The sequence below is a fragment of the Bison bison genome, unplaced genomic scaffold (genome assembly GCF_000754665.1).
Source record: "Bison bison bison isolate TAMUID 2011002044 unplaced genomic scaffold, Bison_UMD1.0 scf7180017864372, whole genome shotgun sequence".
NCBI classification, from domain to species: Eukaryota; Metazoa; Chordata; class Mammalia; order Artiodactyla; family Bovidae; genus Bison; species Bison bison.
This window is the reverse complement of record NW_011494944.1, coordinates 2,548,243-2,570,718: the sequence shown is the minus strand read 5'-3', so window position 1 is coordinate 2,570,718 and position 22,476 is coordinate 2,548,243. Positions and strand designations below refer to the sequence as shown.

At 38.4% G+C, this 22,476-nt stretch overlaps 1 protein-coding gene across 3 annotated transcripts in view; it reads right to left on the bottom strand.

The window, feature by feature from the left end:
- PCDH15 (protocadherin-related 15) overlaps nucleotides 1-22,476 on the bottom strand; it is a 1,053,047-nt gene that overhangs the window by 470,235 nt on the left and 560,336 nt on the right. For all 3 annotated transcript variants that reach the window (XM_010856569.1, XM_010856570.1, XM_010856571.1), the window contains exon 8: nucleotides 7,769-7,939. In XM_010856569.1, the coding sequence (XP_010854871.1) occupies nucleotides 7,769-7,939 (171 nt within the window). The remainder of the gene's footprint in view (nucleotides 1-7,768; nucleotides 7,940-22,476) is intronic.

Here is a 22,476-nt window from a genome sequence, read left to right as displayed (position 1 = left end):
AGAGATAAGAAAGCCTTCCTCAGTGATCAATGCAAAGAAATAGAGGAAAACAACAGAATGGGAAAGTCTAGGGATCTCTTCAAGAAAATTAGAGATACCAAGGGAACATTTCATGCAAAGATGGGCTTGATAAAGGACAGAAATGGTATGGACCTAACAGAAGCAGAAGATATGAAGAAGAGATGGTAAGAATATACAGAAGAACTGTACAAAAAAGATCTTCACGACCCAGATAATCACAATGGTGTGATCACTGACCTAGAGCCAGACATCCTGGAATGTGAAGTCAAGTGGACCTTAGAAAGCATCACTATGAACAAAGCTAGTGGAGGTGATAGAATTCCAGTGGAGGTGATAGAGTTCCAGTTGAGCTATTTCAAATCCTGAAAGATGATGCTGTGAAAGTGTTACACTCAATATGCCAGCAAATTTGGAAAACTCAGCAGTGGCCACAGGACTGGAAAAGGATAGTTTTCATTCCAATCCCAAAGAAAGGCAATGCCAAAGAATGCTCAAACTACCGCACAATTGCACTCATCTCACATGCTAGGAAAGTAATGCTCAAAATTCTCCAAGCCAGGCTTCAGCAGTATGTGAACCATGAACTTCCTGATGTTCAAGCTGGTTTTAGAAAAGGCAGAGGAACCAGAGATCAAATTGCCAACATCTGCTGGATCATTGAAAAAAGCAAGAGAGTTCCAGAACAACATCTATTTCTGCTTTATTGACTATGCCAAAGCCTTTGACTGTGTGGATCACAATAAACTGCGCAAAATTCTGAAAGAGATGGGAATATTAGACCACCGATCTGCCTTCTGAGAAATTTGTATGCAGGTCAAGAAGCAACCGTTAGAACTGGACAGGAACAACAGACTGGTTCCAAATAGGAAAAGGAGTACGTCAAGGCTGTATATTGTCACCCTGCTTATTTAACTTACATGCAGAGTACATCATGAGAAACGCTGGGCTGGAAGAAGCACAAACTGGAATCAAGATTGCTGGGAGAAATATCAATAAGCTCAGATATGCAGATGACACCACCCTTATGGCAGAAAGTGAAGAGGAACTCAAAAGCCTCTTGATGAAGGTGAAAGTGGAGAGTAAAAAAGTTGGCTTAAAGTTCAACATTCAGAAAATGAAGATCATGGCATCCGGTCCCATCACTTCATGGGAGATAGATGGGGAAACAGTGGAAACAGTGTCAGACATTACTTTTTTGGGCTCCAAAATCACTACAGATGGTGATTGCAGCCATGAAATTAGAAGATGCTTACTCCTTGGAAGGAAAGTTATGATAAACCTAGATAGCATATTCAAAAGCAGAAACATTACTTTGCCAACAAAGGTCTGTCTAGTCAAGGCTATGGTTTTTCCTGTGGTCATGTATGGATGTGACAGTTGGACTGTGAAGAAGGCTGAGTGCCGAAGAATTGATGCTTCTGAACTGTGGTGTTGGAGAAGACTCTCTAGAGTCCCTTGGACTGCAAGGAGATCCAACCAGTCCATTCTGAAGGAGATTAGCCCTGGGATTTCTTTGAAAGGAACAATGCTAAAGCTGAAACTCCAGTACTTTGGCCACCTCATGCGAAGAGTTGACTCATTGGAAAAGACTCTGATGCTGCGAGGAATTGGTGGCAGGAGGAGAAGGGGACGACAGAGGATGAGATGGCTGGATGGCATCACTGACTCGATGGACGTGAGTCTGGGTGAACTCTGGGAGTTGGTGATGGACAGGGAAGCCTGGTGTGCTGCAATTCATGCGGTCGCAAACAGTCGGACATGTCTGAGCTACTGAACTGAACTGAGGGAGGCCTGGCATGCTGCAGTCCATGGGTTTGCAAAGAGTCGGACACAACTGAGCGACCCAACTGAATGAACTGAACTGAACTAGGGACAATTTACTCAACAATAAATCCAACTAGTCAAAATATATGCAACTGTTCAACACTGAAAAAAATTATGTAAGGATTTACTGTCTTTGTCTTTAATAGAAAATCAAGACAATTGAACCACAATCCTACACTCTCCAAATTCTGCAGTTTTCCATAATACTAGAAATCTTCAACCACATAGGCATAACAACTTTAAGAGAGTCATAAAGTAAGAATAAATTTATACTATCAGAAGAATTTTATCTCATCCAAGTTTTTGTCTTCTCTATTAAAATAGCGTTTAGCATATACTAGGTCACCATCGTAAAGAATCCGCCTGCCAGTGCAAGCAATATGGGTTCAATCCCTGGGTCAGGAAGATCCTCTGGAGAAAGAAATAGCAACTCTCTCCAGTATTCTTACCTGAGAAGTCCTATAGACTGAGAAGCCTGGCAGGCTACAGTCCATGGAGTACCAAAAGACTTAGGTACAACTTGGTGACTGAACAGAACAAGGTTCAGTGGCTATTTACCTAATTAATAAATATACCATAACTAACTACAAATTGCTACAAGGGCTACAAATTGCTTTAGTGCCCCTGAGACATCAAATTCATATTATTTTTTATTATATCTTTGTTCATGGGCTAAACACTGTACTAGACTACCTTTTAAATTTTTTTCTGAGCTGCTAAAACATGCATGCATGGTGGTAGAACTAAGGATGGTTTCTCAAGTCAGGAATACCACTGAGGCAATTAGAAAATTTCACTCAACCCAGAAGGTGAGCAGGTGTCAGACCTTTCAAAATGTGAAGAATTAGTTCAGGAAAGGAACAGCAAGCATGCAATTAGAGTCATCATGTCCTGTTTAGCTGCCATAAATAGTTCTCTTGCTCTGTATATAAGATCTTATTTATTGAAATTCCAGAAATTTTAGCACAGCATGGAAATAGCAAAGGAAAATAGAAAAAAAAGAAGAAGAAAAAGAAAGAAAAAATACAGACATAAACTCAGCAATTTGAATGTGAAACTTAAAAACTAGCTACACTTCTTAACCCTTGGGATCCAAAATGGATCCAAAATGGTATATAAAAGAGCACATGAAAACCTGATGCCACTGCTATAGCTGATTTTGTTTTCCTACCATGGTGACAATAAAATGCCCTTCCCCTCATGTTCTCTGTACAGGATGACCTCTATGCTGTTCCCATTAGAACATAGCATATACTTCTACTACCTGAATCTGGCAGAGCTTTGACTACAGCAGAAATGACACTGCAAATTACAAGTCTAGTTCATAAACATTCTGTCTAATTCTTTTGGGAAGCTTCTTAGAAGCCAGCACCTTGATGTGAGGAAGCTCAAATAGCCCAGGGAAAACCTACATGGAGTGGAAATAAAGCCTCCAGCTCACAGCCCTCACTGAGCTGGAGCCCATAGCCAGAAGCAACTTGTTAAGTTTACTATTTGGAAAGCGGTACCCAGCCCTTGGGCTTCCCAGATGGCGCTAGCAGTGAAGAACCCGACTACCAGTGTAGCAGACGTAAGAGGTCTAAGAGCCAATCCCTGGCTCAGGAAGATCCCCTGGAGGAGGGCATGATAACCCACTTCAGCAAACTTGCCTGGAGAATCCCATGGACAGATAAGCCTGGTGCCCTACAGTCCATAGTGTCGCAAAGAATCGGACATGACTAAAATGATAGAACACACACACACAGAGCTCTTAGCCAAAGTGTCCTAGCTGATGCTGTGCAGAGCAGGAATGAGGTGTTCCCTCAGGTCTGCCAGAATTGTAGTTTTACGAAGATATTTAAAGATTGCAATTTGAAGCCACTAAATTTTGGTGCTTTGTTATACAGTGATTGATAACCAGAATAAGTGCCTAATTTTGCAAGTAAACATATCTAATTTTTTTTCCACATGCCAATAAAAATAATATTTGATGAATAAGTATTTGCTGTATTTAAATCTGTAAAATTAAAATTCTTGTTTCACAGAATGTTCAAGAATGGATTGATCTGTTAAAAATGATGATGAAGAATAAACTTTGGTCATTCTGTGATTTATAGAATATACTTTAATGCAAGATATATGATTTCAAAAGAAAATACTGTTAATTTATTAGCTGTATAAGGCTAAGTCACTTAAATTTTATATCCCAGAGATCTCATTTATAAAATGACCATTACAGTGGTAACTATCTGAAAGAATTTAAGTTAATATGTTTGTAAAATTTAGCACAGTTCATGACAAACTGAACAATCTAAATAGTCATTAGTCATTATTATCATTTATCACAAATCTAGAACATGGCTTTATCTCTAACATGAAATGGCACAGGAATTAGAGATGCTTGGTCTATAAGCTGGAGCAAAGACGAAATTATGCTCAAAGATCCTTATAAAGTCAATACACTTTGCTTCTCAAGCGGTAACCTCTGTCTTTACTTCTCTCATTACATCAAGTACTGTTAAACATTCATCAGACTAGTTCATTGATTTTAGTCTTATTAGGTCAGTATTCCCCTTCTCTTGGGATCTCATTGATATACCAGCTACTTAAATTAGCTCAGAAAAATAGATTGAAACTAAAAATATTTTTGTCATGATTTCAATTAAGCCTTTCAAAGAAAAGTTCAATGTTCACATCATTAAGTCTTCTCACTAATATTCAACAAAATAATATCATGACCTACAACTTTAGGTAACCTATAAATATTTGTCTAGACAAACTCTCCATTAGCCTTTCTGTCTGCAAAATTACTCCATTTAGCTTAAAAATAATATTATTTTCTTCACTCAGCACACATCATAACATTTATCCATTTTTTAGGTTATTTTTTTTTTCATGCAAACCAACTAGACTAGTAATCATTTATTCCAGCACACACAAAAGTGGTTTTCAACCATTTAAGAGCTATTGCTAGTAAAGCAAGTGGGTAAAATATTGCATAAAGTAATTGGTAAAATATTCGGCAAGAACACTTTAAAGTGACTGGAATGCAATCTAATTTACACTTAGAAGTAATCTGTGTTCTATTCTTTTTAAAAAAAGAAAAAAAAGTTCAGACAGAGAGGATTCTCCAAACTGCAGTTCTCAAATGTCAGAAATAAAATCAAATATCTCGCAACAAATTCTGACATCACTAGCCATATTACTAACCCAGAAGCCTAAATGCTTTTCATAGGAACAGCAAAAACTAATCAAACAGTTGACTCCTAGGAATTTGACTGCTCTAAAAGAGATTTTTTCTTCTTTTTTTTACATTTAAGGAAGAAACTGATATTTTAGTCTAAGCAGGATATCTATTGGGCTTACCAGGTGGCACAGTGGTAAAAAATCTGTCTGCCAAGGCAGGAGACACAAGAGACAAAGGTTCAATCCCTGGATTGGGAAGATCCTATGGAGTAGGAAATGGCAACCTGCTTCAGTATTCCTGACTAGAGAATTCTATGGACAGAGGAGCCTGGCAGGCTACAGTTCGTGGGGTCCCAAAGAGTGGGACATGACTGAGCACACATGTGTACACACACAGAATATCTATTAGCGTTATACTTTTATTCTTAGATATGTATATTTATCACCCAGGCAGGTCTATGGTGTGAATTTTAGGCTAACACCAATTTATAGATTTATTTGAATTTTTTTTAAAAATTAAGAAATGAATGTAGAAAATATGTACACATGACTTAATTTTTGTTTCTTTAAAATATGTCTTTAATGAATGAATATTTACATTCAGGATTCATTAGCTCCCCCCTCCAAACAGCCAAGCATAATATCCAATAATATATCAGGATTTTAAAAGACAAAAGGGCTCCTGTTAATATATGTATCCTCTGACTTAGGGCTGAATGTTTTTTTCTTTTTTTTTTAGCTTTTATTTTATTTTTAAACTTTACAACATTGTATTGGTTTTGCCAAATATCGAGAATCTGCCACAGGTATACCCGCGTTCCCCATCCTGAACCCTCCTCCCTCCTCCTTCCCCTACCGTCCCTCTGGGTCGTCCCAGTGCACCAGCCCCAAGCATCCAGTATCGTGCATCGAACCTGGACTGGTGACTCGTTTCATACATGATATTATACATGTTTCAATGCTATTCTCCCAAATCTCCCCACCCTCTCCCTCTCCCACAGAGTCCATAAGACTGATCTATACATCAGTGTCTCTGTTGCTGTCTTGTACACAGGGTTATTGTTACCATCTTTCTAAATTCCATATATATGCGTTAGTATACTGTATTGGTGTTTTTCTTTCCGGCTTACTTCACTCTGTATAATAGGTTCCAGTTTCATCCATCTCATTAGAACTGATTCAAATGTATTCTTTTTAATGGCTGAGTAATACCACTGATGAACATAGATGCAAAAATCCTTAACAAAATTCTAGCAATCAGAATCCAACAACACATTAAAAAGATCATACACCATGACCAAGTGGGCTTTATCCCAGGGATGCAAGGATTCTTCCATATCCGCAAATCAATCAATGTTATACACCACATTAACAAATTGAAAAACAAAAACCATATGATTATCTCAATAGATGCAGAGAAAGCCTTTGACAAAATTCAACATCCATTAATGATAAGAACTCTCCAGAAAGCAGAATAGAAGGAACATACCTCAACATAATAAAAGCTATATACGACAAACCCACAGCAAACATTATCCTCAATGGTGAAAAATTGAAAGCATTTCCTCTAAAGTCAGGAACAAGACAAGGGTGCCCACTTTCACCATTACTATTCAACATAGTTTTGGAAGTTTTGGCCACAGCAATCAGAGCAGAAAAAGAAATAAAAGGAATCCAAATTGGAAAAGAAGAAGTAAAACTCTCACTGTTTGCAGATGACATGATCCTTTACATAGAAAACCCTAAAGACTCCACCAGAAAATTACTAGAACTAATCAATGATTATAGTAAAGTTGCAGGATATAAAATCAACACACAGAAATCCCTTGCATTCCTATACACTAATAATGAGAAAACTGAAAGAGAAATTAAGGAAACAATTCCATTCACCATTGCAACGGAAAGAATAAAATACTTAGGAATATATCTACCTAAAGAAACTAAAGACCTATATATAGAAAACTATAAAACACTGGTGAAAGGGCTGAATGTTGACAAGTGAATTAAAGAAAATGCTGGGGTTATTTCTGGGAGTTTCCAAGTATATGATGTCAACTGATCTTTGTTATGCTTTTTACATGGGGACGGAGAAGGCAATGGCACCCCACTCCAGTACTCTTCCCTGGAAAATCCCATGGATGGAGGAGCCTGGTGGGCTGCAGTTCATGGGGTCGTGAAGAGTCGGACATGACTGAGTGACTTCACTTTCACTTTTCATTTTCATGCATTGGAGAAGGAAATGGCAACCCACTCCAGTGTTCTTGCTTGGAGAATCCCAGGGACGGGGGAGCCTCGTGGGCTGCCGTCTATGGGGTCCCACAGAGTCGGACATGACTGAAGCGACTTAGCATACATGGGAAAAAAAAAAGCAGAGTCAAATGGGCTGCTACTTCAGGTTGTTGTTGTTCACTCACTCAATTGTGTCTGACTATTTGTGACCCCATGGACACTAGGCTTCCGTGTCCTTCACTGTTTCCTGAAGTTTGCACAAATTCATGTCCATTAAGTTGGTGATGCTATCTAACCATTTCATCTTCTGCCATGTTACTTCATGACATTCCTTCAATTATATAATTAGACATTATGAATACAAATTTACCCATACTGTCTCAAAATGGTTTTGGACATAAACTATTTTCCAATATCCATTTAGAAAAGCACACTATTTTCACCACATATGTGTTCAAAATATTTGAACAGGATCTCACTGGGGGTCACAGAGGTAGAAGTGAAGAGGAAAAGATGAGAATATGCTTACTGGAGTTCTCAGCTCAGGTATGGCAGCTTGATAGGTGAGTGGGCGACAGTCATGAGTGTTTGGCACCAGGACACATGGAAGAAACATTGGACCCAGGTCATCTCCATCCAGAATGTCCACTGTGAGGGTGGTGGTTGTGGTTCGCCGTTCATTTAGGTTTTGTGCACGGTCCTGTGAGAGCGGGAGAAAAGAAAAAGAACATAAGATGTATTCAATGTTCCCTCCAGCTTGGTTACACCATAGACACATTTCTTCCCGACTGTAGGCATCTGACCTCCCTTTTCTTAGAGCATTTACTTTAGAAAACTTGCATGTGTAAATACTTTCTCTGCCCCTTTGAGGTCTCAACCTTCTTCTAGCTCAAACTTTTACAAGTTTTATACCCAGGACTCTTTCTCCAGGATCTAAGAATTATCCATTTGAAGTGTAATAATCAAGGAAAATAGAGCTTATATTAATATCTCCCAGTCCCTGTAGGAGGATAGGAGCCTAACTTCCATGAAGGTTTTCTCCAAGTCGTGAAACCGTCTCCCATCATGAAGATACATAAATGTTTACTTTTCCTTTGAGAAGACAGTTAACAAACAAGTTAACAATCAAGATGACTCTTGATTTCTTCACTTCTGTCCCCACCCCAGTATTTTATTTTATTTTATTTATGATGCTTCAAGAAATTTAAGTTTATGAAATAAATGTTGCTCATTTTTAAAAAGTGGGGGGAGAGAGAGAGAAAAGAAAAAGAAGAAAAATTAAATGAAGAGGTGAATAAAAGGAAGGAAAGAAGACCCACAAGATCTGCTATACTCATTGGAAAATGTATTTGTATGTTTCATATAAGATTGCCTGTCACAAAGTATATTTTGAGAACCTTCCTTCTCTCCTTCCTTCTCTCTTCTGGCATCACTAAAATAACTTGTTTCCAAGTTTATAAATGACAATTGTTTCATTTCTTCATTCTTTGAGACTCTAAAAAACTATAATTTCTGAGAAATGTATCCTTGTATCAGTAATGAGAATTATATTTCCATTTTTCCTCTTTTCCACTAACCACAATATTGCCAGAGATCACAGATTTTATTTTATTTTATTGTCTGTTTTGTTTTTCCCATTCTTATGGGTTGCAAAGTGTTCTTTGGTAAGATCTAGGGAAGCAGAAGCTCTATTGATGCAATTTTGCAAGGGCAACCTTTCTTGAATGCAATATCTTTATGACTCTCAAACCAACTAGGACCTTGTGGGGCCTTACCAGGTACAAATCCTGTTCGTGTTCCCCATTTCTTATTTGTAGGAAATAGATTTCATTCAGCTTCTTTGACCTTCCCTGAGTTCCAAAGGGAGATTCAAACAATTGCTAATTAGAAGAGTGAGGGAATGCAGAAACAAAGGAAGTGCAATCAAGAAATAATAGTGCAGTGATAAAGTAAAACCTGGTTCCCCCTCAAGTAATATGTGTAACAATATCTTTGAGTTCTTCTCCAGGAACCAAGAGCCCACTAGGTGGAGAATTGTAACTTCAGGTGAGTACAAGATTCATAGAATACCATCCTGTTATCTCAACACCAGTCAATCAGAAAGAAGACTGCACAGAGTGGACAATAACAAAGACTCTGATTCCTACCCAAATTATTATCTGTGATAAGTTTCCCCTTTCTCCCTTTAAAAACTTTCATGATAGAGCAGAATATTTACTATTGGTTCCTGGACACAACTCTGTCTTCTTCCAGCTTTCCTGACTCCTGAATAAAGCAACCTTTCTTTTCCTAACAACAACTGTCTGTTGAGCATTACCTTTCAAGTGGCAAGCAGCAGAACATGAGTTTGGTAAAAACTCTTGTATTCTTTGATGTTTAATTTATCAAATTATTATTTACAAATTATTTTAAATTAAAGACATTAGAGATTGATCATACCCAGAAAGAAGCCTTTTTAGAGTTTCCCTTAATTTATTAAAAGCAGAAACATTTGCAAGTGAAGCTGCCATGAAAGTGTTCTCTGGGGGAGTTTTATAGCCATGAGAAAAGAAACAAAGAGAAGAAAAACACTAGAATCTACATAAACAAACATCATCACAAACTTTCTTTACCTCCTGCTTATTCCCTAGAAACCTACTCATTCTTTAGCTGCTTAGGAAGCAACTTCATTTGCTTGCTTTCTTACACATATAACAATACCTTATTCTTTTCACTTGTTAATCTGTTTGGGGGTTTTCTATATATATATATATATATTTATATTTATTTATTTATTTATGGCTGTGATGGATCTGATTCCTTGCAGATAGGGGGCTTTCTCTAGTTGTGGAGAGTGGGAGCTACTCTCCAGTTGTAGTGTGTGGCCTTCTCACTGTGGTGGTTTCTCTAGTTGTGGAGCATGGGCTCTAGGGCACTCAGGCTTCAGTAGTTGCTGCATGTGGTCTCAGTAGTTGAGGTCCCCAGGCTCTAAAGTACAGACTCAATTATTGTGGGGAGGTAGATATCTAATACTTATGCCACCTGATGCGAAGAACTGACTCATTGGAAAAGACCCTGATGCTGGGAAAGATTGAAGGAAGGAGAAGAAGGACATGAAAGAGGATGAGATGGTTGGACGGCATCATCAACTCAACAGACATGAGTTTGAGCAAGCTCCAGGACTTGGTGATAGACAGGGAAGGCTGGTGTGCTGCAGTCCATGGGGTTGAAAAGAGTCAAACATGACTGAGCCACTGAAAACTAACTAAGAAATTGCAAGGCTGTCATTGTAGGGATGAGACTCCAGTTCTTTTTTAAATCCAACTCTTTCTCTCATACAAACATCTCTCTCCATTAACCTAAAGCTATACCCTTTGTTCCAATTTCCTGACTTTTAGAGGAATGTGTCCTTGGTCTGGCAGGTCATAAGACATCCAGACGCAAGACAAAACATTCAGTAAATTGTTGACCAACTTGTCAAGACAGAAAACATATGGTGGACCATTAACTTTTAGCCCATACATCTGGTCCCTATTTGGTCTTTGAAAGATGGCCTGCAGTCATGAGAAAGGGTTGTGGGATGATAACTCAGTGTCTATGAAAACCCAAGCACAGGGGGATTAAAAAATAAGCCATAAAAATGATAGACTGGAAATAGGGACTTTCAAACTAATTGATCAGAAATTACATTCATCAGGGACGTGAGCCAATCAAAAATGAATATATCAATACTGGTAAAGATATAAACTGCTATAGTTCAGTTCAGTTCAGTCACTCAGTCATGTCCAACTCATTGTGACCCCATGGACTGCAGCATGCCAGGCTTCCCAGAGCTTGCTCAAACTCATGTCCATTGAATCAGTGATGCCATCCAACCATCTCATCCTCTGTCATCCCCTTCTTTTCTTGCCTTCAATCTTTGCAAGCATCAGAGTCTTGTCTAATGAGTTAACCCTTCACATCAGGTAGCCAAAGTATTGGAGCTTCAGCTTCAGCATCAGTCCTTCCAATGAACATTCAGGGTTGATTTCCTTTAGGACTGACTGGTTTGATCTCCTTGCAGTCAAAAGGACTCTCAAGAGTCCTCTTCAACACCACAGTTCAAAAGCATCAATTCTTCGGTGCTCAGCTTTCTTATGGTCCAACTCTCACAATTCATACATGACTACTGGAAAAGCCATAGCTTTGAATATATGGACCTTTGCTGGCAAAGTAGTATCTTTGCTTTTTAATATGCTGTCTAGGTTTTGAGGTAGAAATTACTGGGCAGTCAGTATAGAACTCTGAGACCTCAGTCTTGTTTTCAGTAAATATCCTGGTCCATTGTCCTAAATTCCTGGAATATATCTTTAGTCTGATAGATTATTAGCACTCAGATCCAGGAAAGGGCAGTAATTAAATTATATTCCATATGCTTGGGGGAAAAACAACTGGTGATCATTAATCCTAAGCCAATCAGTTCAATTAAGTTCAGTCATGGCAAAGAAATATCTCTGCTTTTTAATATGCTGTCTAGGTCAGTCATAGCTTTTCTTCCAAGCAACAAGCATCTTTTAATTTCATAGCTTCAGTCACCACCTGCAATGATTTTGGAGCCTAGGAGAATAAAGTCTGTCACTGTTTCCATTTTTTCCCCATCTATTTGCCATGAGGTGATGGGACTGGATGTCATGATTTTAGTTTTCTGAATGTTGAGTTTTAAATCAACTTTTTCACTCTCCTCTTTCACTTTCATCAAGAGGCTCTTTAGTTCTTCTTCACTTTCTGCCATAAGGTGGTGTCATCTGTATATCTGAGGTTATTGATATTTCTCCCAGCAATCTTGATTCCAGCCTGTGCTTTATCCAGCCCGGCATTTCACATGATGTACTCTGCACATAAGCTAAATAAGCAAGGTGACAATATATAGCCTTGACATACTCCTTTCCCTATTTGTAACCAGTCTGTTGTTACATGTCCATTTCTAACTGTTGCTTCTTGACCTGCAGATTTCTTGACCATACAGATTTCTCAGGAGACAGGTCAGGTGGTCGGATATTCCCATTTCTTTAAGAATTTTCCACAGTTTGTTTCAATCTACACAGTCAAAGTCTTTGGTGTAGTTTTTCTGGAACTCTCTTGCTTTTTCGATTACCCAATCAGTTCAGTTCAATTCAGTTGCTCAGTCATGTCTGACTCTTTGTGACCCTATGGACTGCAGCTCACCAAGCTTCCCTGTCCATCACCAACTCCCAGAGTTTACTCAAACTCATGTCCATTGGGTTGGTGATTCCATCCAACCATCTCATCCTCTGTTGTCCCCTTCTCCTCCTGCCCCCAATCCCTCTCAGCATCAGGGTCTTTTCCAATGAGTCAACTCTTTGCATGGGGTGGCCAAAGTATTGGAGTTTCAGCTTCAGCATCAGTCCTTCCAATGAACACCCAGGACTGATCTCCTTTAGGATGGACTGGTTAGATTTCCTTGCAGTCCAAGGGACTCTCAAGAGTCTTCTCCAACACCACAGTTCAGAAACATCAATTCATTAGTGCTCAGCTTTCTTTATAGTCCAACTCTCACACTCATTTATGACTGCTGGAAAAGCCGTTAGATGATCCAATGGATTTTGGCAATTTGATCTCTGGTTCATAAGCCCATACATCTGTTTTATTGTAAAATGGCCAGAGGGTATCAAAAAGGGTGGTGACTTAATCCAAGGATCAAGAGAAGGCATAAAGATGCTAAGTATCTTGATCTTTAAATTAATTGGTTAGAAATACTGTGATTTAAGAAAGGATATAAAAACTGCTCTAAGTCCCACCTTGGGGGGACTCTATACCCCCTCTCAGTATCTATGCTGAGAGCTTTGGACTTTCCTCTGCTTTAATAAATCCTATTTTCTTACTACTGTGAATGTTGCCTGTTTATGGATTCCATTCTTCAGACAAGAACTCAGATTCCCATCTTCGTTTTCTTCCAAGGAGCAAGTGACTTTTAATTTCATGGCTGCAATCACCATCTGCAGTTATTTTGGAGCCCAAGAAAATAGTCTGTCACTATTTCCATTGTTCCCCCGTCTATTTGCTATAAAGTGATGGGACTGTATGCCGTGATCTTTTTTTCTGAATGTTGAGTTTTAAGCCACCTTTTGGGTCATGTCACCTCTTCTCAGTGTCTGTGCTGGGAGCTTTATACTTCTCTCTCCTTTAATATAAACTCTGCTTGGGTGAGGGTTTGCATGTTCATGAAGTTCTCCATGAACAAGAACTTGATTTCTTGTTTCAGTGGTGCACAGGGTTAGTTGCTCTGAACCATATGAGATCTTCCTGGACCAGGAATTGAACCTGTGTTCCCTGCACTGCAAGGCAGTTTTTTAACCACTGGACCACCAGGAAAGCCCTTGGGTTTTGTTTTATTTTGGTTTTGGTCAGTCTAATACAAAAGTCTCTGATTAGTAAATCTAAGAGGACAGAGAAAAACATTTTTCTTTCTCAAGAACGGAATGAACATATTGAGATTGTACTGATAATCATGATTGGTTAAATTTTTATTTACTTCTTAAAATTTATCATTAACTTTTGGCCTCATTGCATATCTTGTGGGATCTTAGTTCTCCAACTAGAGGTTGATTCCAGGCCCTTGGCAGTAAGGGAGCAGATTCCTAACCACTGGCTTTCCAGGGAATTCTCTTGATTGGTTAAATATATAAGTATATAATTTTATATAATTTTTTTAAGTCCTCCTTTAACTGTTTTGAATCCCTGGTGGCTCAGAGGTTAGAGCATCTGCCTGGAATGCGGGACACCCAGGTTTGATCCCTGGGTTGGGAAGTTCCCCTGGAGAAGGAAATGGCAACCCACTCTAGTACTCTTGCCTGGAGAATCCCATGGAGGGAGGAGCCTGGTAGGCTACAGTCCATGGGGTTGAAAAGAGTCGGACATGACTGAGCGACTTCACTTTCACTTTTCATTTTCTTTAAATGTTTTAAATTTTCCATGTTTGTTTATTATATCTAGTACAGTTTAACATATACTAGGGGTAGCAAATGACATGTGAGATAATTTTGGTCTACAAATAAGAATTTTAAATTATACTATAAACCTATGAATTGAGTATAAATAGAAAAGTCTTAATTTAACTTTTTTTTTCTTTTTTTTTTTTTTAGAAAACACATCAAACCTACTATTTTAAATTATATAGGGGAGTAGAATTTGCCATCCCCAAATATGATTATTTTAGGCTGATTATTTTTAAGAAACTGAAAGCACAAAGGAAGCTTTGAAAACTGAGAAATAGTCAGCCTTTTGTAAGGTACATTTACATATACAAGGGAAATCTTTTGTAAAGATGTCTCCTTGGTTATACCTTGAAGAGGGAGATGATCTTATCACTAGCAACTGAAATATGCATATCAACTTTTGTTGTTGTTTACTCTCTTAAGTTCTGTCTGATTCTTTTGCAACCCTATGGAATTAGGCCTCCAGGATCCATGAAATTTTACAGGCAAGAATGGAGTGTGTTGCCATTTCCTTCTCCAGGGGATGGACCCAGGGATCAAACCCATGTCTCCTGCAATGGTAGGCAGATTCTTTACCACTCTGCTACCTAACTTCCCTTAACTAAACTTCTACCCTCAATATCTTCTGTGTTTAGCTAAAGATGACACTTAAGGTGAGGGCTTCTGCCATACTGGGGAGGAGTTACCCTGTTTTCCTGAGTATCCCCCATATATAAAAAGTATGTGTATGTGTTAGTCGCATCTGACTCTTTGAGGCCCCATGGACGGAAAAGCCCCCCAGGCTCCCCTGTCCATGAAATTCTCCAGACAAGAATACTGAAATGGGCAGCCATTCCCTTCTCCAAGGTGTCCTAAGCCAGGGATTGAAACCAGGTCTTCTGCATTACAGATTCTTTACCATCCAGGCCACGGGGGAAGTCATATATGTGATACAACTTTGTCTTTTTTCCATTAATCTGTTTTATAGCCATGTGATTATTAGACCAACCAAAGAACCTAGAAGGGTAGAATGGAAAAATTTTCCCACCTCTACAATTGTGTAGAATGTAGTTTGTAAAAAAGACAGTGTCAATTAAAATTTAAGAAAGATATTGAAGTAATACCATTTTATGTGATATTGGATGTGCCACATTCCAATGGTCATTTCCTTGGTTCTTACCTTTCTCAAGGGTAAGAATTCAGTCTAGAGGAATGGTATTGTTCAGTTGTTAAGTCATGTCCATGTTTGCAATACATGGAATGTAACAGGCCAGGCTTCCCTGACCTTCACTGTCTCTTGAGTTTTCTCAAATTCATGTCCACTGAGTCAGTGATCCTATCTCATCATTTCCTTGAAGGCAGTCAGTGTAATACTCTGAGAGCTGGTTTTCAATAAATATCTCCCTCCATTAACCTAAAGTTATACCCTTTGTTCCAAATTCCTGGAATGTATCCTTGGTCTGATAAACTATTAACACTCAGATCCAGGGAGGGCAGTAATTAACTTCTGTTTCATATGCCTGAGGGAAGAACAACTGTTGATCATTAATCTTTTAGCCCATACATCAGGTCCATTGCAAAATGACCAGGAGGCATGAAAAAGGGTGATGACTTAATCTGAGGATCAAGAGAAGCCATAAAGATTTTAAGCTAAACATTTTGACCTTTAAAATGATAGGTTAGAAATGATGTATTTTAAGGACAGGAGCCAATCAAAAATGTACAGATTAATACTGGCAAGGATATAAACTGTTGTAAGTCCCACTTTTGGGGGACTCTTTATCCCCTCTCAATGTCTATGCTGAGAGCTTTGTACATTCCTTCTCTTTAATAAATCGTATTCACTTGTCACTGTGAGTGTTCTTTCTTTACTGTGAAGTTCTTTCTTAGGCTCTATTAACCAAACTTCTGATTCCCATTTCATCATCCTCCACCCTCTTTTCCTTTTGCCTCCATTCTTTCCAAGCATCAGGGTCTTTTCCAATGAGTCAGCTCTTCACGTCAGGTGGCCAAAGAATTGGAGTTTCAGCATCAGTCCTTCCAATGAATGTTAAAAGTTAATTTCCTTTAGGACTGACTGGTTTTGAAACTGTTTACCTCAGTTTGGGACTTGAATCCATGAGCCAGGACTCAAATCTAACCAAAACCTAGTTTGGTACTCAAACCCCCGTGGCTTGGACTTCAACTCAGACAATACCCACAGTCTTCCAACTGAGACCACAGACCTGGTTTCAGGACCTAGTGAAGCTTAGGTTCTTGATGTTTCATCATAGAAATAGAAACAAAGGGGTAGGTAAGAAGTGGATTTATTCAGAGAGAAGCACACTCCATAGACAGAGTGTGGGCCATTACATGGGGTGAGTGCAGCTGCTTTGAGATATGGCATAGTTAATTTTTAAGAGCTGGGTAATTTCATAGGCTAAGTGGGAAGATTATTCCAATCATTTGGGGGAAAGGGTAGAGAAAATTGGGCCACCACCTGTATTTTGGTCTTTTGGTGCCTTGACCTGTCATGGCTCCTCTGGATATGTCATTTAGCTTGCTGATTGAAGATCAAGGTCTAGTTGAAGGTGACTTGTATGCCATCTTGGACCCATTTGATTCTAATAGATTTATGCTTTGTCTTGGGGTATGAAATTCTTTCAAATGTTGTACCCTGTCCCCTTCCCTCCTGTTTCAGTTTGAACTCTTTGCAAACTATGGGACTCTTGAGACTCTTCTCCAGAACAATTCAAAAACATCAGTGTTTCAGCACTCAGCCTCTTTCATGATCCAACTTTTACATCCATACATAACTATGGAAAAGACAGATTTGATTAAACGGATCTTTGTTGGCAAAATGATGTCTCTGTTCTTAATACTGTCAAGATTTACTATATCTGTCAAGGCAAAGAGCAAGCATCTTTCAATTTCATGGCTGCAGTCACAGGTCCTGGTGATTTTGGAAACTAAGAAAATAAAATCTGTCACTGCTTCTACTACTTCCCCTTCTATTTGCCATGAAGTTATGGAACTGGATGCCATGATCTTACTTCTTTGAATGGTGAGTTTTAAGTCAGCTTTTTCACTCTCATCTTTCACTTTTAAGAGACTCTTTAGTTCCTCTTCATTTTCTGCCATTAGAGTGGTATCATCTGCCTATCTGAGGGTTTTGATATTTTTCCTAGCAATCTTGATTCCAGCTTTTGATTCATCCAGCCTGGTATTTCACATGATGTACTCTGCTTGCAAGTTAAATGAGCAGGGTGACAATATACAGCCTTGATATACTGCTTTCCCAATTTTGAATCTGTCCATTTTTTCATATCCAGTTCTCACTGTTGATTCTTGTCAGGAGGCAGGCAAGGTGGTCTGGTATTCCCATCTCTTTAAAAATTCTCTACAGTTTGTTGTGGTCTACACAGTAAAAGGCTTTAGTGTAGTCAATGAAGAATAAGTAGATATTCTTCTGGAATTTCTTTGCTTTCTTTATGATCCAGTGAATGTTGGCAATTTGATCTCTGGTTCCTCTGCCTTTTCTAAATCCAACTTGAACATCTGGAAGTTCTCAGTTCATGTTCGGTTGAAGCCTAGCTTGAAGCATTAGCCCACTAGCTTGTGAAATGAGTGTGACTGTATGGTACTTTGAACATTCTTTGACACTGCCCTTCTTTGGGGTTGGAATGAAAACTGACCTTTTCTAGTCCTGTGGTCACTGATGAATTTCCCAAATTTGCTGGCATATTGGGTGCAGCACTTTCACAGCATCATCTTTTAGGATTTTAAATAGCTCAGCTGGAATTCCATCACCTCCACTAGCTTTATTCAGAACAATGCTTCATAAGGTCCACTTGACTTCATGCTCCAGGATGTCTGGCTCTAGGTGAGTGACCACACCATTGTGATTATCCTGGGCATTAGCACCTTTTTTTGTACAGTTCTGTGTATTCTTGCATCTCTTTTTAATCTCTTCTGTTTTTGTTAGGTCCTTGCCATTTTTGCCCTCTATTGTGTCTAAATTTTCATGAAATGCTCCCTTGATATCTCCAATTTTCTTGAAGAGATCTCTAATCTTTTCAATTTTATTGTTTTCCTCTATTCTTTGCATTGTTTATTGAAAAAGGCCTTCCATATCTCTCCTTGCTATTCTTTGGAACTCTGCATTCATATGGGTGTATCTTTCTTTTTCTCCTTTGCCTTTTGCTTCCCTTCTTTTCGCAACTTTTTGTAAGGCCCCCTCAGACAATTACTTTGTCTTCTTGAATTTCCTTTTCTTTGGGATAGTTTTGGTCACTACCTCTTGTTACAGTGTTATGAATCTCTGTCCATAGTTCTTCAGGTACTCTGTCTATCAGATCTAATCCTTTGAATCTATTTGTCACTTCCACTGTATAATCATAAGAGATTTGATGTATCTTATACCTGAATGGCCCAGTGGTTCCCCTACTTTCTTCAATTTAAGTCTGAATTTTACAATAAAGAGTTAATGTTCTGAGCCACAGTCAGCTCCTGGTCTTATTTTTGCTGACTGTATAGAGCTTCTGGTCTTATTTTTGCTGACTGTAGAGAGCTTCTTCATCTTTGGCTGCAAAGAATATAATCAGTCTGACTTTTGGTATTAACCATCTGATGATGTCTATGTATGGAGTTGTCTCTTGTGTTTTTGGAAGAGGGTATTTGCTATGACCAGTGTGTTCTCTTGGCAAAACTATGTTAGCCTTTGACCTGCTTCATTCAGTACCCCAAGGCCAAATTTGCATGTCATTCCAGGTATTGCTTGATTTCAGTAGTTTTGAATTCCATTCCCCTATGATGAAAAGGACATCTTTTTCTAGTGTAAGCTCTAGAAATTCTGGGAGGTTGTCACGAACTGTTTGACTTCAGCTTCTTAGACATTAGTGGTTGGCACATAGATTTGGATTACTCTGATGTTGAAAGGTTTGCCTCGGAAAGGAATTGAGAAATTTCTGAAGTTTTTAAGATAGCACCCATATACTGCATTTCAGACTCTTCTGTATGTTTGTTATACAGATTTAAATGCAAGCCTTCTCCACTGATAAGTTTCTAGAGATTTAGAATCATCCTTGCCTTCTTTGTACAGATAGAAAGACACTCTTTACAATTGGAGTTTTTACTTGTAAATGAAAATTCTTCTATTAGTTTTTAGAGCTTCTTTTCTGCCTGCTGTGTTTTTTGTTTATTACTCAGCCCAAAATAATTCTTATGCGTGCTGAAATAAAATTAATAATTTAGGCAAATGAGAAAATGTCTTCCCCTTTAGTGTGTACTGTACATGTAGGTTAACCATACCTCCTTAGGAATTAATATTCTTTCTAATCTCATCAAGGGTCACAACTCCTTAGGAGATGACCCTCCTTTTTAATCATGTAAGAAGTCATGAGGATCAATGGTCAATTACTCTTTGTACATGTAGATTGTGTAAATTGTCTATAACATATCATTTATTATATAGCCCTTTGTCCCAGAAACTTACATGTAACTGTGCTTTGACCTCTGATGGGCAGAATAGCTCTCTGAGAGGCTGTCCCTGGGTTATAATCCTCACTTTGGTAAATAAAATTTTCCATAACTTTCTTAGATTGACTGATTAATATTTTGTATATATGCTAAAAAGACACATTTTATGCTGACACCTTCTGCTCCTTTTCACTACTACAGATGAAATACACTAAGAAAAACTACCAACTTGATTAATATATAGATAGACATTTTCCAGAATTTGTCACCAATAAATACAATATAAATAGAGATATGAAAATAGGCCTTGTGCACATTCCTAACTTGCAAGTCTTGGGAAGGTGCTTTTAATCCATAATTTTCTTTTCACAGTTCAGAATTTGATCATGAAATATTGTCTTAAACAAAGCCCCCAACAATTATAATAAAAGCTAAAAAGAAAGGAATATTTTGCTCTTCTAGTAAAATGCTTGCTTTTTGTGACTCTTCTGAATAAAGGAAATAGCATTGTAAATTGGGAGCATATAAATAAAGCATAATTATTTCCATAAATATTTTATGTGATTTTATTAAGTTTATATTTTCATTCATTGCTATGTGTAAATCCAATATGTATTAAAAACTACCCCCCTCAAATCCTTCCTTCTATTCTATTTTCCTTCCTTATTCCTTTCTATCATTTTAAAAATAAGATAATACTTTAAAAGTTTAAACATTTAAAAATATCACTAGTTTAGGAAACTGTGTCTGTAACTGGCAATCAAGGATGCATCTCCTTTAAGAGTTAATCAAGTTTGACTGTGTAACTTGTATTTTCTCAGTGCACATTATTTCACATATCACTTATAAAGTTGCTAACACTCAACATTTAATTATATGAAACTGTTACCAGGTCCAAGCTTGATCTGCTCCCTACACTCCAGGCCAGTGAATCTGAGACGAGGATATGAGGCAAGGAAGAGACTTTAATCGGAGTGCCAGCAGACTGAGAAGATGGCAGGCTAGTGCCTAAAAATAACCATCTTATTGGGGTCTGGATGCCAGGTTTTTTTATAGGTTAGAGATGAGGGGAGGTGAGGAAGCAAAGTAAAAAGGCCATTAATCTTGCAAAACATCTCCTAGAATGACTTTGGCACAGACCATGAATTCCTTATTGCCAAATTCAGACTTAAATTGAAGAAAGTAGGGAAAACCACTAGACCATTCAGGTGTGACCTAAATCAAATCCCTTATGATTATACAGTGGAAGTGACTAATAGATTCAAGGGATTAGATCTGATAGACAGAGTGCCAGAAGAACTATGTATGGAGGTTTGTGACTTTGTCTAGGAGACAGGGATCAAGACCATCCCCAAGAAAATGAAATGCAAAAAGGCAAAATAATTGTCTGAGGAGGTCTTACAAATAGCTGTGAAAAGAACAGAAGCAAAAGGCAAAGGAGGAAAGGAAAGATATATGCATTTGAATGCAGAGTTCCAAAGAATAGCAAGGAAAGATAAGAAAGCCTTCCTCAGTGATCAATGCAAAGAAATAGGGGAAAACAATACAATGGGAGAGACTACAGATCTGTTCAAGATAATTAGAGATACCAAGGGAACATTTCATGCAAAGATGGGCACAATAAAGGACAGAAATGGTACGGACCTAACAGAAGCAGAAGATATTAAGAGGTGGCAAGAATACACAGAATTACACAAAAAAGATCTTCATGATCCAGATAACCATGATGGTGTGATCACTCACCTAGAGCCAGACATCCTGGAATGTGAAGTCAAGTGGGCCTTAGAAAGCATCACTATGAATAAAGCTAGTGGAGGTGATGGAATTCCAGTTGAGCTATATTAAATCCTAAAAGATGATTCTGTGAAACTGCTACACTTAATATGCCAGCAAATTTGGAAAACTCAGCAGTGGCCACAGGACTGGAAAAGGTCAGTTTTCATTCCAATCCCAAAGAAAGGCAATGCTAAGGAATGCTCAGACTACTTACTGCATAATTGCACACATCTCAAATACTAGTAAAGTAATGCTCAAAATTCTCCAAGCCAGGCTTCAACAGTACATGAACCGTGAACTTCCAGATGTCCAAGCTGGATTTAGAAAAGGCAGTGGAACCAGAAACCAAATTGTCAACATCCGCTGGATCATTGAAAAAGCAAGAGAGCTCCAGAAAATTATCTACTTCTGCCTTATTGACTATGCCAAAGCCTTTGACTGTGTGGAGCATAACAAATTGTGGAAAATTCTTAAAGAGATAGGAATACCAGACCACCTGACCTGCCTCCTGGGAAATCTGTATGGTCAAGAAATCTGCAGGTCAAGAAGCAACAGTTAGGACTGGACGTGGAACAACAGACTGGTTCCAAATATGGAAAGACTGTATATTATCACGCTGCTTATTTAACTTATATGCAGAGTACATCCAAAAAAAAATTAGGGTTAGGGTTAGGGCTGGATGAAGCACAAACTGGAATCAAGATTGCTTGGAGAAATATCAATAACCTCAGATATACAGATGACACCACCTTTATGGCAGAAAGTGAAGAAGAACTAAGGAGCCTCTTGATGAAAGTGAAAGAGGAGAGTGAAAAAGGTGGCTTAAAGTTCAACATTCAGAAAACTAAGATCATGGCATCCGGTCCCGTCACTTCATGGCAACTAGATGGGGAAACAGTGGAAGAGTGCCAGACTTTATTTTTCTGGGCTCCAAAATCACTGCAGATGGTGATGCAGCCATGAAATTAAAAGACGCTTACTCCTTGGAAGGAAAGTTATGACCAACCTAGACAGTATATTAAAAAGCAGAGACATTGTTTTGCCAACAAAG